This window comes from Camellia sinensis, chromosome 6 (genome assembly GCF_055761805.1).
Source record: "Camellia sinensis isolate YWXY chromosome 6, ASM5576180v1, whole genome shotgun sequence".
Classification (NCBI taxonomy): Eukaryota; Viridiplantae; Streptophyta; class Magnoliopsida; order Ericales; family Theaceae; genus Camellia; species Camellia sinensis.
This window is the reverse complement of record NC_138966.1, coordinates 157697501-157715624: the sequence shown is the minus strand read 5'-3', so window position 1 is coordinate 157715624 and position 18124 is coordinate 157697501. Positions and strand designations below refer to the sequence as shown.

The 18124-nt window shown below is 33.3% G+C and overlaps 1 protein-coding gene across 3 annotated transcripts in view; it reads right to left on the bottom strand.

The window, feature by feature from the left end:
• Positions 1 to 2552: 2552 nt before the first annotated feature.
• The window catches only part of LOC145789165 (uncharacterized), a 92888-nt gene continuing 77316 nt past the window's right edge, over positions 2553 to 18124 (bottom strand). The window contains exons 1-5 of one of the 3 annotated variants that reach the window (XM_082875139.1): positions 13556 to 13960; positions 8643 to 8738; positions 7662 to 7749; positions 7098 to 7407; positions 2553 to 2900 (exon numbers count right to left, since the gene is read on the bottom strand). In XM_082875139.1, the coding sequence (XP_082731265.1) occupies positions 2885 to 2900; positions 7098 to 7407; positions 7662 to 7749; positions 8643 to 8738; positions 13556 to 13579 (534 nt within the window). In that variant the 5' untranslated portion in view covers positions 13580 to 13960 and the 3' untranslated portion in view covers positions 2553 to 2884. Of the gene's footprint in view, positions 2901 to 6426; positions 6965 to 7097; positions 7408 to 7661; positions 7750 to 8642; positions 8739 to 13555 lie in introns of those variants that run through there. The other 2 variants (XM_082875137.1, XM_082875140.1) reach the window with 2 other exon arrangements.

The following is an 18124-nucleotide window of genomic DNA, read 5'->3' as shown; positions in this document are numbered from 1 at the left end:
GAGTTTCCATTAAGGACCTGTCGGGTAATAACCCTTGAAAATAGGACTAGCCTATAAAATCCTAATTTTTTTTTATTGAGATTGTGGTATGCATCTTTTTTTTTTATTTTTTTTTATTTTTTAAGGGCAATTATTGTACAGTGGTGTCAAAGAAAAATTTATACATTAATAATAGAAACTTTCATTTTCATTATTAGTATGTACAATATTTATCACATTTTAGTAATTTTTTTCTCTCTAACCATCACTAATAAGTTATTTCTCCCCTTCTTTTTGGTAAATTACAAATACATTTTCTGAAATTTCTAATTTCATAACAAATCGCCTTTTTAGTAATAAATTATCAAATCAATTAACAATTTTTAATAATGTTAAAAACATGCTTCAATTAATAATTTAAGTAATTTTATTATTGTATAAGAGAGTAATTATGAATTTCATTTTTTTCAGTTAATTTAGTTAAATAAAAAATTATGACAATGAGATATTTGTAATTTTTTAAATTATAAGAGGCAATCTATATTTTAAGCAAATCTCAAAGAGTGTATTTGTAATTCAACCTTTATTTTAACTGTGTAACTTGTAACATTTTTCCATAAGTGTAAGACTAGTTCAATCCATCAAAATGATCAGACTATTAGTTTGGATATGTGAATTCATCACGCATTATATTATTATGTAAATATTTGTGTAGAAATTATTTATTAGAAAAATATATTTATTTGATAATTATAGTTACGTAGTTTTGTAAACTTGTTTTCAAACAATAGACAAACATAATTTTAAAAATAATTAATTAATTTTTTTAAGGACAAATATAACAAAACTATGTAATTACAATTATTGAATTACTATAATTTTTTTATGAATAATTTAAAAATGAATAGAATCTAACAAAATTGAATTCATGCATAGGCCATATTGGACAACTGTCTCCAATTAATAATTGGGGAAATTGGATATATGTGCAGTAGTGGAAAAAAATTACATTACAAATGGATTTTTTTTGGGTGTAACTCTGACACACAAGGAGAATTACACTAAATATATGAATGTATTTGTACCATGCACATAGTAGAATTGTACCATACCACCATGAAAATGTAATTTTTTTCCCACTATTCCGCTAAAATACAATTTTCCCTTAATAATTCGGTCTCTCCAATTATGATGTGGTCGCGCTCAATAGAATTTAACAAAACAATTCAAGATTTGAATCTGGTAACAAAATGAATCTTCAATTTTTAATTTTGTCAATTTATAATCTAATATTTTGATATGTTTTTAATCTATACTATTTAGTTATTTTTGTTAAGTATCATTATTGAAAATATATATTTTAATCACTAAACTAATTGAAAACGGGTATTTTCGACATTTTTTGTACACCTATAATGTGTTTAATGAATAAAATATTTTTTTTTGGGGTCAATTTTACTTAATGAAAATAACAATAGTTTAGATTGAAAATAAATCAAAATATTAAAATTTAAATTGATAAAATTAAAAATTAAGGATATATTTTTTTACAAGGCTTCCCTAAACCACTCCAACATATCCTATCATTTTAAGGGTAATCATCGGGAGTACCATGGAGTATAACATTTTGGGAATTTATGTGTAGGTCCTAATAAGTGGATTTATTATCCAATATATCCTATGATAATTAATGATATTTTTATCAAATACTATTAAAAAAAAGTCACTAATTGTTCATTTTTAACGACCATTTAAAAATTGTCACAAAAAATATCACTAATTATAAGTTTTAACATTAGTTTTAAAAAAAAGTCACTAATTTTCAACTTTCAGCGACAGTTTGAAAAATTCGTCACAGAAAAATGTTACTAATTGTAAGTCTTAGTAACAATTTATAAAAACTGTGATAAAAAAAAGTCACTAATTGTCAATTTTTAGTGACATACAAAAAATCGTCACAAAAAAATTTATTTTTAACAACAATTTGCTAGTACTTGTTTTTAATAAGACTTGATTAGAATTAAGTCAAACTATTAGAATTTATTGGTAGTTTACCCTAACATATTTCTTACTTAGTGTTCTAAACCAATTATGTAGTGAAAATTTTATCGCTAAAACATATTGGCTCATCTTAATTAGACAGGTAGGAGATAAAGGATTTGTTATCATTTTTTTATTGATTGAGAATACTATGTAATGGTACAATGACCATTTATTTCTGAGATCTTATCTTATCATATGACATATCAAAAAATATTGTCAACATAATATTTTAAATATACATAAATTATGAAACCCATTACATTAATATTGTGTTAACAAATTATCATAAAATTGTTGTTTCTCAACATCCATGTCCCTTTTCCTCTTTCTATTATCATCTAATTTTCCAACATACTGTTGGTGGTGTGCTTGCCAATAATATTACATATTTCGAAAAATAAAATGAAAAATCATAAAATTCTTAAAATTATTGGTCAGATCAGAGCAAAGAGTTAAGAAATCAATACTCTCAATATGTATATATATATTAATTACAAATACAAGCATTACATTAAATTGGACAGTTAAAGTTCAACAATAACTAGAAAGCAAATAATCACCAAGTCTAACAACCACCATAAGAAATAGCTTAAACTTACAAATATCACAATGGGAGAAAAATAAACACCATAAAATATATTAAACTCCTCTCCATAAGAAATGAACTGACAATCTCACACCACAAATCACTAGGCCAAAGGCCCTAGTTAATACTACCAAAATAGCTACATTGCATAAAATATAAATACTAATTAAACTCATTAAATTAAAGATAGAAATCAAATTATGCCCTTCATCAGTTGCTCCTTTCATATTAGCAACTGTAGAAATTGCTCTGAGAAGACAAAAGATATTGAGAAATTCAAGCCTTCCAAATCCTACCAAGAATGCAAAAATATATGTCAGAATATGTAACAAAAACTTTGTAAAAAGGAATCATGGAAAGAAATAAAGGAACGTAAATCTACAAACAACTATTAGAACAGAGTGATTTGAAGTTGGCCCTTACAAATTGAGGCCTATGACTCACGTTGATACTGTTGGGATCTGGGATCCCGCCCAAGACCTTATAGAAATTATTCCATGCAGAAAAACACACCCACACTCAAGGAGACACAATATTTAACGTGGTTCGGCCTCAATGCCTACGTCCACGGGAGAGTAGCCGGTTATCACTATAACAATGGAGATATTACAGAAAGATTACAATAGAGGCGGAGCTCACACTCTCCTCACTCACCCACTCACCCGTCTCCCTCGCTCACATCGAGGGAGACGGTCTCTCCGCCTCACATATCTCACTCTCTGTGGCTTTTGCTCTCTATCTCAAACCCTTCCCTTAACCTTCATTTATACTCAATCAGAATGGAGATGGAGAGGCTGGCCAACACATGGCCAGCTTGTGCCACTTCTTCTTCACATGGCTTCCTAACATGGCCAGCTCATGTGTGTTGGCTTTGCACATTGCCAACACTTGCAGCACATGGAGGATCACCCCTCACATGGGGTGATGATATTCCACAAATCACCCCCTCAACCCATGTGAGGTGATCCACTGTACACATTGCTGCTAATCTTGTCACGCCCAAATTCAACACAGTTTGCATCTCCTCACTGAGACGCTGCATCCCTTGAAAGCTAGAGATAATACACCAGAGATACAGGAGGAGGAGGAGGGAATCCTACATTCTCAACTCAACTCACACCACTCTCTGATTTGGAGAGAACCGCTGCTCCTATCTCCTACAGATCTCTTCCACGCGTCCTATCTCGGATGTCTTCAGCATAGTCTGCATCTCCTCACTGAGATGCTTGCACCCCCTGAAGCTAGAGATAATACACCAGAGATATAAGAGGAAGAGGGAATCCTACATCCTCAACTCAACTCACACCACTCTCTGATTTGGAGAGAGCCTCTGCTCCTATCTCCCACAGATCTCTTCCACGCTTCTATCTCGGATGTCTATACCTGCTATGCTTGAACTTGCGCAACCAAGATATCCGACACCCCCTGATTGGATGTCCTGCACCCCCTGCTAGGATGCCCTTGACTGTCATGCATTACCGTGCAACTCCTTGCATGATGAACACGGGAGCAACTAGAAAACTTCAGAGTTTGACACATCAACATCCTCAATTTTCCTTGCTCGGAGCTTATTTCTGAACAACCAGCCTTTGCTTTCTGCACTTCAGAACAACTTCCCAGCGATCTCATACGCCCGTTGTCTGTGCTGCAATCCCTGATGTTTGGTTCTGTCTCACTTGTACGTCCGTACTGATGTTTGACAGTTAGCCCTTCTGTCAAGACAACTTCCACCGGTTTGTACAAGTTACCACTATGCAACTCCGTGCATAGTGCTCACACTCATGGCTTCTGGTCTCCCTGCGTCAAGCTTGCTTGAGAGATCTGCATCAACTCTATCATCTGCTGCCATGGAACTAAAGAAACCACCATAGAGAAATAAGACTTGCCACTCCTTGGCACGCACTTTTGCGTTTTACCTGTCTCAATTTCTCTGTCTGGAAGTTCCTGTGAACTGTCACCAACCTGTTGCTGCACACTCTTCTCGCGCCTAGGATGCTCTTCTGCAACTATTGTTCTACATGTCCACATACCATTAGTACCTACTCGTATACAGTAGCTCCAACAGCCACAGTATTTCCCTGAGCCTGTACTGGTTTCCAAATCATCTATCCGTCGATGAATGGTCTTCTCTTTTGATTGAACCAGATCCTCCAACGAACTCCGGAGATAATTATCTTTGCAATCCTCTTATCACCCCTGACCAATCCTGATCTCCCTTGATTTGCCATTTGATCAAGCCTGATCTCCTCTGGTCTTCAATGATCTATCTCAACCTGTATCTGGTTGTCCAATCTGGTCAGAATCTGCCCATTCTAACCTCTTCAGTGAATTCGCAGCATTCCATAATATCCGGCAACCTTCCTTCGAGTATTGAAGATGGCAAACACCTATGTTTTTTCAATCTTTCCAAACCGTTCAGAATTTCACTATTCTAACCTCGCGGTTGCTTTCGGAGCGGTCCGTTTAGCTAGAACCAACCTTTGCTGCATTTCCGGGGACCTCACTGAACACTATCCCCGAAAGCTGGGCCACACCACAATTTTCTGAAAATTCTGGGCCAAATTGCAATTTTCAGAAGTTCAGGGAATATTCCGTGTACCAACAGAATATTCTGTCCACTGTCCCTGATGTCGTTCGTCTCTTTAATCTGCCTCCTTTTTACAGAAACTCCATCTCCAGAATCTGACTGTACGGATGTGTCCGGAATACTCCAAATAGTTGAAAACCACTATTGGATCGCCAAAAACGGACTCCAAATGGCTTAGATCTAGCCAAAACATTTTGTACGCCTCAGATCTGCGGCTGCACCGTAGCCGCGTCGCACTGGATTTTTCTTCAGAGTGATGACGTGGCGCGGACGTGTCTGCCACGCGGCGATGATGTGTCTGACACATGGCGATGATTGGACGATGACATGGCGACCACGTGGCAGCCCCTGGCTGACAATTGTGCCACGCGGTGATGACGTGGCGAGATGACGTGGCGCGCATGTTGATGGCGCGTGTATGGCACGCGCTGTTCCCTCAGTCGTCGTCCTCCTTCATCCGCACGTGGGGGCGCGTGCCTGAGACTGGGCCGACGCGCCGACTGCCTTCACGGCGCGTGGAGGCGCATGCCGCGACTGGGCCTCACGCGCCTTCTTCAGGAGGCGCGTGAGGGCGCCTGGGGACTCCTCTGGGTGTCTGCTTTAGATGGTTGGACTCCTCTTCTCGAGCCCTTGCTCCTGGTATGCTCAAAACTTGATTTCGAGCAACTTGATTTCTGGGCAGTTTCAAACAACATGCTGTTTTTGTTCCGAAACGCCACCGACGAGGCTCTGATACCAATTGTTGGGATCTGGGATCCCGCCCAAGACCTTATAGAAATTATTCCATGCAGAAAAACACACCCACACTCAAGGAGACACAATATTTAACGTGGTTCGGCCTCAATGCCTACGTCCACGGGAGAGTAGCCGGTTATCACTATAACAATGGAGATATTACAGAAAGATTACAATAGAGGAGGAGCTCACACTCTCCTCACTCACCCACTCACCCGTCTCCCTCGCTCACACCGAGGGAGACGGTCTCTCCGCCTCACATATCTCACTCTCTGTGGCTTCTGCTCTCTATCTCAAACCCTCCCCTTAGCCTCCATTTATACTCAATCAGAATGGAGATGGAGAGGCTGGCCAACACATGGCCAGCTTGTGCCACTTCTTCTTCACATGGCTTCCTAACATGGCCAGCTCATGTGTGTTGGCTTTGCACATTGCCAACACTTGCAGCACATGGAGGATCACCCCTCACATGGGGTGATGATATTCCACAGATACAACTTTGACATAGACAAGAAGTGTTGGGATTTTTACATCCCACTCCACGAATGTGAATGGAAGCACATCTCCACACACCATAGAGAAAATGCACACAGAGATTTAAATGATTCTGCACATGCTGTGTACCACGAGATAATTTCCCAAAGTTGCTACTTATCAACCAACCAATGAATTCTAGTCTCACTCAATTGTTAAAAGACAAAACCCATTCCAGATTCCACAACCCAATCCAAATACATATACGTTGTATTTGGTTGAGAAATTTGGGAAGAGATTTGGAAAGCAAAAAAAAAAATGTAGGTAAAATGTGAATAAAATATACCTACATTTCACATAGTTTCACACCTTTTTCCTTTTTCTTTCCAAATCACTTCCCAAATCCCCTTACCAAGCACAGCGATAGAGAAAAACAATAATTGTATAGTCCCACATAATACAAGGCGCGCACACAAACAAAGTTCAAACTATGAGGTGTAGCTTGCAACCAATCATGACATGGGTGAAATCCCTATCCAAATTTATCACCCCAACACAACCTGAAAAGAAGTTTAATTATATGTCATAATCAATTTATCAACCTCAACTCCTACTACTTCTATTGCACTTTGTATCATTTTTATTGTCAATTTGATCTACATATATGATGATATCTTGCAAAATTGGATTTACCTCATCAACCATGAAAACAAGCTCCATTTATTATTGCTCTCTTCTCCATCAACCACTTGAGTAGAACTACCCAGCCCTCTAACCAAAGTAACAGGAAAAGTCTGAACCTCTTGTCCACAAGAATCACAGTAGTTGTTACCTCTCGTTCTTGACCATTTAGCTGCACATTCTTCATGGATGAGGGCGTTACCGCATTTACATTCCGTCTTGAGTATATTTTCTTCTTTCAAATTGTGAAAACAATTTTTGCAAACTGCCTCTTCTTCAAAAATCTCCTCATCACCTTCCATTGGAGCTGGACCATTGTGTTCTAATTTGCAAAAAAGGACTTAAACGTTATATGGAAAGTAAAACTGAAACTGATATATGCCAATTACAAGAACATCAGGTCAACAATTTATCCAAGCAATCTAATTATGGTTTATTCACAATCCTATACATAGCAGGTGTCCAAAAAAAAAAAAAATACAATTAGTATTGTTAAGAGAAAGTAAATGGTTTAAACTTTAAGGAGCAAAATGAGTAAGAAATTGAAATATTAGATAATATGTGCATAGGATGTACCTTTAGGATTTGTTTGACCCAAAGTTCTTGGTCTTACAAGAACAATGTTTTGGCCAGGCACAGATTGGCTTGTGATTGTAGCCCTAACCTTAAAAAAAATAAAAATAAAGGAAAAGTAAAAGTTTAGATTAATTTCATCTATCATTACACTTCAATTTGCTTCTATGGTAGTTTTTATCAAGCATGCATAGTGCCTTCTCTCTTTTTCTTTTTATTTATTTATTTATTTTCAAGCGTTCACAACGCTAATTGTCACAAGTTTAATCAATCACTATACTTTCATGGAAAATGTTATTCATACATAAAATTCATATAAAAAACACAATACCATTTTGGTAAAGTGAATGGTTTATATTAAGCCACATCATTACGTATACAAATTTTGTAAGAATTTTTTAGTTGTATATTATTACTCTACGTTCATTTTTATTTTTCTTGAAAAATGTTGCATTTACATGGTAATTTTCGTCATCCTCATCAACATTAAATGAATAGAACAGTAATATTTTACCTTAGACTTAAATGTGTAAAGGGTGTGTTACAATTAAAATGAAAGGACTAAAATAAAATTTCACTAAAATAATAGGATGGTAAATGTAATTACCCATGTGAATAATATTAAAAGAAAAGGTAAATTACACTTTTTACCTTTATAATTTGACTTAAATTTTACTTTAATCTATATTATTTCATCGTGAACAATTTAATCTCTAAACTTTAAGTTTAGTTTCAATTTAATCATTCCATCCAAATTTCTATTATAGCTTTCTACGTGTACACCTTACGAGATTGATAAGTGTTTTAAAATAATTAATTTTAATCTTTACTTTAAATGAAATGACCAGACTGAAACTTAAGTTAAAAAATAAAGACCAAATTATTTAAATTGAAATAATAAAAATTAAAACAAAATTTAAACTAAGGAAGTTAAAATCATAGTTTACATATATATATATATATATACGTGTGTGTGTAACCTACATGATCAGATGCCCTCCGTCTAGCTTTTCTAAAAAATGAAGGGACGATACGAGGGGATTTGGCTGACTCTTGTGTGCATGGCAATGCTCGTTCAATCTGCACGCAAAACCAAAATGATAGACAATTTTTTTATTTGTTTTGAAGTTAGAAAAAAAAAAAAAGATAAAATAAAATAATGCATATGATCCTTATAATTCATTTCTTGTATTAATTTGATCTATATAATTTTAATTGTATTAATTTTTTCTTTTAATTTTTTATAATTTATCAATTTAGTCTAATTTAATAACACTATTAACAAATTAGACAAAAATTAATAATAAAATAGTCAATTAAAAAAAAGTACCCATTTTAACCATTGATTTCATGAATAATTTCACCATTTTATGACTTCATAGGATTTCCCCCCTTGGTGCTGTGGGTGGAAAAAATGTGTTCGGATTCTTTAGGGTGAGAAACCTCGAGTATCAGTGCAGCTCACAAAACGACGAAGTTTTGTGAAATGCAGGCAAAAAAAAACTACACCACAGAGTGGTGTGAGTAAATTTTAATTACAAATAAATATTATAATAAAAGTTAGGGTGAAGCACCAACAAATTTCAAAATGTAATCTTGCATTAAAGTGGAAATTATATAAAAAGACAGTCACTTACACGTTTAGGTTTAATTTTTGATGAATAAAAGTAGGTTTCTCCAAATGTGAAATTACATATTTAGGCAATCTACACTATAGAGATTTTGGATTTTCCATTCTTTTGGAACAAATCTCACATTATGAATAAGAACGTAATACTTCAATGTAACATACTAAAAAATCCTTTAGTGTATTTTTTCCAAATGTAACAACGTAACACTCCAAAAAAATTCCTTTGTATACTTTTTTCCAAATATAACATTTCAGTCAATGTAAATCTAAAGTAACATTCTAATGTAACACACAGAAATACTAAAAAATTTCTTGGTGTACTTTTTTCCAAATGTAACACGCACAATTTAAAATTGTACATTTTGTCCAAAACTTACTAAGGAATTTTTATACTCCTTTTTGAATGGTTTGAAGAATCCCATAACCTTCTCTTTTATTTTTTTGAAGTGTTGTTGGAGTGTTAGTTTGGAAAAAATAAATTAAGGAGTTTTTTTGTGTATTACATTGAAGTGTTACACTAATGCTATGTTTGGTTGACAGATTTGGGAAGAGATTTGGACAGAGAAAGGAAAAAGATGTGTAAAACTTGATAAAATATAAATATATTTTATTTACATTTCACTTACATTTTTCCTTTACGTTTTCAAATCCCTTTCCAAATCCCCCAATAAAACACGACGTAAGGAGTTTTTTTTTAGAGTATTAGATTGGAGTGTTACATTTATGAAAGTACATTAAGAAGTTTTTTGGAGTGTTACACTAAGGAGTTTTTAAAAAATTTCATGTTTGGGACAGTACATTATGGATTTTTTGGAGTGTTACATTTGAGTATTTTATTGGAGTGTTACAGTTTGAAATTATACATTTATCTAAATCTTACTAAAGAATTTTTGTACTCTTTTAAAATGTTTGAAGAATCCCACATCCTTTTGGAGTGTTTAAAGAATCTCATATTTTAAGTAATTTTTGTATTCCTTTTGAAATATTTGAAGAATTTCACATTTCAAGTAATTCCAAATGAAAAAGATTCACATATAAAAATTCATCCAAATTTAGTTCTCACAGGGTGTGTATCCTACCTTTCTAAAAAAAAAAAAAAAAAAAAGAGAAGGAAACATTATAAAAAAAAAAAGGTATAACCATAAATTTAATTTTCAAATAATATATTAAATCTATCTCTCTAAAATCAATGAGACTAATTGGTCTATAAAAAATTCTTGAAAATAAACAGATTATCATTCCTCAAAATGAGATTTATAAGTAAATTTTCCTTAAAATTATAAATTTTATCTTTGTGTCTCACTTAATAGTGTTTTCAAAAAGAAAAAAAAAAATATCATGGACACCAATCTGCATACCAACAAACATGATAAACTGATATTAGTGCATATAAATACATATCATAATTAAAATAAATTGATCATAACTAAAGAAGAAAATAACATATTTAAAGATGTATATGATAAGAGGTGTATATTATAGAATTCTCCTAAAACATTTGTTAGATAATGTCTCAATGAGACCACATAATTAAATGTGGTGTTATCATTTATAAGAAACCTACAATTTAAGTGATTCAATTTAGTTAATAGGCTTAAGGGTATATGTGTTATGGACCTAATGTGTAGATACTAGTTGTATAATTTCTATTTCTATGAGGGGCAGAAATAGAAATTAAAACATATTGGTTAAAGTTGGTTTTCAGTTTTAAAACCAATAATGGTTAATTTATTGGTTTTCATTACCTTTCAGTTTTAAAACCAATAATGGTTAATTTATTGGTTTTCATTACCTTTCAGTTTTGAAAACCAATTACAACCTTTAAAAGGTTATGGTCCCTATTCCTTCCCAAGTGAAAATAAGAACACTGTTTGTTTTTCTAAATCCTCTCAAGGAGAAACATAAGGCACCAAAATATTGATGGATATCAGAGCGGTTATATCATGTGTATTATCAGAATAGATATGCTTTTATTCATCCTATTTAGTTTCCTGGAATCAGATTATGTTTTTTGTTTTTCTGTTTTTTTCCTCTGCTGCAAATTCTGTTTTGTTTTCTGGAAATGGAACATAATTCGAATGGGCGGTTCATTTTTCAAATGGATAACATCATGTGTTTATATATATATATATATATATATATATATATATGTATGTATATAATTGGGATTGCTGCAGATTATATAACATATACGGGGTCACAAATTTAGAAATCTTTAAATTTAATGTAATTTCATACAACGTCTACAGAAATTTAATTTTCTAACATTCTCAATATAAGTCAATTCAAACAAGATGTCACAAAAGTGATCTCTCTTGTCTAGATTGTTTTATATGGAATGTTTTGAAGTTCATGTCTGTGTATCTCATGCGGGTATTTATCGGTTCAAAGACATGATTAAGACTTGGCAGAATTACACACACATTTTGTGGTGATAAACATGTGCCAATTGTCAAGAAAACCTAATGTGAATAATAAATCCATCAAAAGATAGATTTGTTATTTGACATAATTTATTGTCAATGTTTGATCATTACAACAAGAATACCACTTACAGTTAATATCACTACCCAAAGGCTTGGTATTAATGTTGTGCTAGGTATCTTGAGATGTTGTCATTAAATTAATTTATTTAGAGATTATTTCAAGATGAGGTAATTGTTCCTGAGGAACAACCTCTACAACCTCAACCTCAAGAATGTGTGCCATTAAGGCGATCCACCAGAGAAAGGAGATTTGCATTTTCAGATGATTATATTGTATATCTCCAGGAACATGAGGTAGAAAATGGAATGTCGAAAGATGATCCAATCAACTTTCGTCAAACCATGGAAAGTTCCAACTCTAATAAGTGGATAGAAGCCATGAATGAAGAATATAAGTCTATGCAAGACAATAAAGTTTGGGAACTTGTCTCATTACCAGTTGGTGCGAAGCCCGTAGGTTGTAAATGAATATTTAAAACCAAAAGGGATTCAAATGGTAATGTGGAGAGGTATAAGGCACGTCTTGTAGCCAAAGGCTTTACTCAAAAAGAAGGAATTGCAGTTTTATATTCCAATAACAACAGGAGCTCGACAAAATCAAAACATATTGATATCAAGTTCCTAGTTGTAAAAGAAAGAGTGCAGAGTGGACAGATTTCCATAGAGCACATTGGGACAAACTCCATGATAGTGGATCCACTTACGAAGGGACTACCACCCAAGGTCTTTCATGAGCACACTGCTCAGATGGGTGTTGTTCTATTTGAGAACATTCTGGTTTAGTGGGAGTTTGTATTTATATTACTGCTTTATGTCAGCCTTGAGTTTTATCTATGTAATTAGATTAATTTCTGCAGAAATGAAATATTCAGTTTATTACGCTCTGTTACGTATTGTAAAGTATTGATCTCAATAAAGTTAAGTAGGACCAGTTGGAAATAGGCATGTATGGATCACATCACATGTAATTTCCATGCTACGCATCCATGATTGATCTATGTCATTTAGCTGTATTAGTATACGTGACCATTGGTGGGTCGAGTTACAATTGATGTAACGAAGACCGCTTTGATCCTATATTACTATAGTTAATGGACAAGATTGTTTGGATACCCTCAAGTTATGATAACAAATTTCTGAGCTCACTAAAGTTAAGCACATTTTTCAGGATACATATGTGGTCCAGTGGGAGATTGTTAGATAATGTTTCAATGGGACCACATAATTAAATGTGGTGTTATCATTTATAAGAAGCCTACAATTTAAGTGATTCAATTTAGTTAATAGGCTTAAGGGTATATGTGTTATGGACCTAATATGTAGATACTAGTTGTATAATTTCTATTTCTATGAGGGGCAGAAATAGAAATTAAAACATATTGGTTAAAGTTGGTTTTCAGTTTTAAAACCAATAATGGTTAATTTATTGGTTTTCATTACCTTTCAGTTTTAAAACCAATAATGGTTAATTTATTGGTTTTCATTACCTTTCAGTTTTGAAAACCAATTACAACCTTTAAAAGGTTATGGTCCCTATTCCTTCCCACTGTTTGTTTTTCTAAATCCTCTCAAGGAGAAACATAAGGCACCAAAGGGAAAGGATTAGAAGGCTCTAACAAAGTCAATATCAAAGGTTTTATTGACAATTAGACGCTTCCGTTTAACCGTTCATTGATGGATTCGGGTAAGTTTTAGTCTTGTTTTCTTGATGATATACATGGTAGATGATCCGAAACATGAAGTTTCATGTTCTGAAATTTATGTTTACAACATTTACTTACTCTAGATCTAGTGTTGTCTTCCATGCTTTTCCTTATTTTCTTCTAAAATTCTGAAGAGATCAATAATACAAAATGGCAATGAGAAAAAATCTGGCTTTGAGAAACCACTTGGTAGGAGGAGCTGGTTTCCATAATTGTGGGTGGGAAGGTATTTGTAGGTGAGGAAGAGTAAGAATTGAGGTTAACAACACTTGTTGGCTCCTCAAAAGAACTTTTTTTTTGGGGGGGGGGGCGGAATCTGTTGTGAGGAAGAGTGTGCTTTTTCATTGGAAGGAAAGTAGAGGGGAATATATGCATTTCCTTTTGTAGGTGAGAAAGAGTGTGCTTTTTCATTGAAAGGAAAGTAGTGAGAAATTTCACTGAAGTTTCTAAGAATTGAGGTTTACAACAATGGTTGGCTCCTCAAAAGAATTGGGGAGGGGGGAGTTTCTCAGAATTGAGGTTAACAACACTTGTTAGCTCCTCAAAAGAATTTTTTTTTTTTTTTTGGGGGGGGTGGGGGGCAACACTTGTTGGCTCCTCAAAAGAATTTTTTTGGGAGGGGGGGAATCTTTTGTAGGTGAGGAAGAGTGTGTTTTTTCATTGGAAGGAAAGTGGGAGGGGAATATATGCATTTCCTTTTGTAGGTGAGGAAGAGTGCTTTCCATTGGAAGGAAAACAGTGAGAAATTTCACTGAAGTTTCTAAGAATTGAGGTTAACAACACTTATTGACTCCTCAAAAGAATTTGGGAGGAGGGAGTTTCTCAGAATTGAGGTTCTTTTATAGGTGAGGAAGAGTGTACTTTTTTCTTTGGAAGGAAAGTAAGGGGGGAATATATGCATTTCCTTTTGTAGGTGAGGAAGAGTGTGCTTTTTCATTAGAAGGAAAGCAGTGAGAATTTTCACTGAAATTTCTAAGAATTGAGCTTAACAACACTAGTTGGCTCTTCAAAAGAATTGGGGACTTTCACAGAACTTGGCCCCTTGAAAAAAAAAAAAAACATCATTTGATTGGGAATTTTTAAAAACAGTTTCATATTAATTTTTTTAAAAAAATTTAAAATATTAATTAAAATATTAAAAAAATTACTATAAAAAAATACAGATTAAAAACTCATATTATAATGACATAAGACATAAGAGATAATAAACATTATGTGATATAGAAATATAATCATTGTCATATTTTATTGACAAATTAATAGTGGGTATGAAAGACAGATTAGGTGAGAAAGAACACATTTTTCTTTTTTAATTTTTTCCCTTCCAAGGAAAATAAAAAGAAACTTCACCAAAGTTTATGATAATTGGATGTTAACATCACTGGCCCGACCGAAAAGACAAAAAGATAGAAGGGAGATCAGATCATGCTGACGGAAAAAAAAGTGGGTTGTTGAAGAAACTATAATTATATAATTGATTTTGATACAAAGCGCACTTTTGAAAAATAAAAATCTACGGGTAAAATAATAATTGAATTGTCAACTAATACCGTTAATATATCGATTACTGGAAGGGATGTGAGTGTAATATTGCTAAAATTCTGAGGTTGACTGTCCTTTATCCAAATCTTAGTATAATTTACCTAATTAAAATTGACAAAATTGGTAAAAAAAACCCACTATAATAATTGTCTAAGGCATTAGATCTAGTGATTTTTATTTTTATTTTTTGTTAGTGAGAGGTCCACACTTTGTGAAATAATTTGGTGAGAAGTCATGGAGAACATTTTATTTTTAATTTTATCCCCTAACTTTTTTTATCTGTTTGACTTTTCGTTGACTATCTATTCAAATTTATATTAATTTGTTCAAATTTTTTGTCTATTTGTTTAATTTTTTTTGTCTATCTATTCATTTTTTGTGTAAATTTTCTATCTATTCAAATTTTTATGTGTAAATTTTCTATCTATACAAATTTTATTTGTGCAAATTTTTTATCTGTCCAAATTTTACTTGTCCAATTTTTTATCTGTTCAATATTTTTATCTATACAAATTTTCATATTTGTAAAATTTTTATATGTACAAATTTATCTGTATAATTTTCTCAAGCACTGCCACTCCTTTCCATCTGTCCTTCTACACCTCCGTGGCTCTGGATCTAAGCTTTTTGAAAATTCCAAATCCAAACCATTTGCTACAAAACCAAATAAACACACAAACAGTATTTATTACCCACAAAGAGAACCCACTAACAAAAATATATATATAAATAATTCTTAAAACCAAAATGGGCAAAATTTGTGAAATGAAAAAGTCACAATAGTATAGATAAATTAAATTAAATAGTATTAAATGAGAGAGAGAGAGAGCAGAGAAAGAAAAAGGCACGTACCGATGACGAGGAGGAGGCAGCGCCGATCGGCAAGGGAAGGAGAAAGCAGCGGCGGCGGTGAGTAGAGGCTAACGGCGCAAATCGGCAAGGTGAGGAAGAGGAATGAGATGAGATGTTGTGTACAGCCCTAGTAGTGATGAATTGATGAAGATTGAGATGAAATTGGTGCTTTAATTGAGCAATTATTGTGTGTGTGTGTGTGTGTGTGTGTGTGTGAGTATATGTGATAGATGTTGGCTTGTTTTGAAAAGTTGGTTTTTAGCCACTTTTTTGGGTTTGTAGCAAAAGCTAAAAGTTGACTTTTATGAATTTTTTTTCATTTGGGAAGTTGGTTTTTAGCCAATAGTGAAATTACAATTCTATCCCTCATGGGTCAAAATGTGTTACATGGGTGAAATTGTAAATATTTTAAACTAAATAGGGATAGTTTGGTCATTTTATTATGATTTGACATCATAAACAAATATTAATTAAAAAAGCCAAAAGTAACTTTTTACCAACTTTTCAAATCATTTTTCTAAAAAAGTCAAAAACTTAGTTAAAAGCCAAAAGGTCACTTTTTACCATTTTTCCAAAATAGGCCGTTATATATGGTTGGAATTCACTTGTTGTATGTGTATATAACAGAGGTTTTTTTTTTTATACACAGAATGTGGGTCGGTTCGGTTTATATTGCGGGTTGGAAATTTTCAACCGCCACCTGCGGCGACTCGTCACCCCTGGGACCCCAACCTGCCTGTCAAAGTTGAAAAATTGTGCGGTTCGCACGGTTCGGAGCGATTCGGTGCGATTTTGGTGGGTTTGACGGTATTATGCATAGCCCTACCACCACATGAATTGATGTTTTGGCTTATATTTTTGTATTTTTTTTTATATTTATTTGTCATATTATTAGAGTTAACTTTAAAGCTTCAATTCTAGAACTTTCTATCACTATCGATGTATGTAATATTTGTATATTTAATGTTATATTAGATGAATATTTTAATTTTGACCATTTTAGTTAATTTATAAATTAGATCTTTTTACTCTTTCATTCAAGTTCAGTAATTTGAATTATAATTTTTATAAACCACCAATCCGCCCGAACCGCCAAGGCAAATCTACTATTATTTGCCAACCGAACCGCCAGTTTTCGATAAGAAAAATGACAAATTCTAATGGCACTTTTATCAATCGGCCACTTGTCGTACGGTTTCTATTTTGCTCCTAAACCGCACTGACCTGCACCGCGCACACCCCTATGTGGTGGGACTCACCAATAGAATTCCAAACTTTTCTCATATAAAAAAGTATATTCTTTATTGGGACAATTAAAAAAAAAAGAAAAAAAAAAGGGTTCCTACAAATTCTGTCACAATTTCACAGCGTTTTTTTTTTTTTAAGGTACATCCCTGCGTTTTGTTCTTCTTCTTTTCCTGACTTGACTATGTACTTCCCAGCTCTTTTCCTCGTTCATATCCAAAGAATGTTTCTATTCATTATTCTCAACCTGCAATGACTTCTCATTTCTCTGATCAAAAACAAGGCTCGGATTTTTTATTTTTTTTATTTTTCCTGGAGCGATCCTACTGATACGCAATCAAGGACCTTCTATTCTATCTAGTAAGTTATCATCCTCTCTCACTCAAGCTGACTTGTAAACTCACTCTCTCTTTTTTTAAGTAATAAATTAACAATGTTGAATTCTATTGTAATAAACTGCAAGAGAAGAAATTATTAGTAGTGGTTGGTTTTGAATCCAATGTCTGGATGTATAAACAAAAGTTCTGAAGATGTGGAATTATCATAAGATTTATATTTAAAATTCTATCTATCCCTTTTATTCTAGGAGTCTTTCTCATCAATTTTTTCTCTTGTGAATGCAACAGCTCAGGGTGAAAGTAATAGATAGTTTTTCGGAAAATTCTTGAATTTACACAGGTCTTGCAGCTGAAAGTGTTGTCTAGTCTCTCTCTCAACGTTAATGGGAAATAAATATGGAGGAGAAACTTGACTTCAATTCTTGAATTTGTGAACCATGGTAGATTGCCCTTTAAATCTGATTGTGTAAGAGAAATTGTAGGTAAATGGGATTAAAGATATAAAATATCCCTTGCTGAATAGTTCAACCATATTTTGATGCTTGTTTTATTGAACTCGGCTTAAAGTCGATTTGAGAGGTCGATAATTGTATGAGACTAACCAAGATATTGGAGCTTGGTTTTTTACACTACAACAAAAAGCACAAATGGCGACTAAAAAAAAAAATTT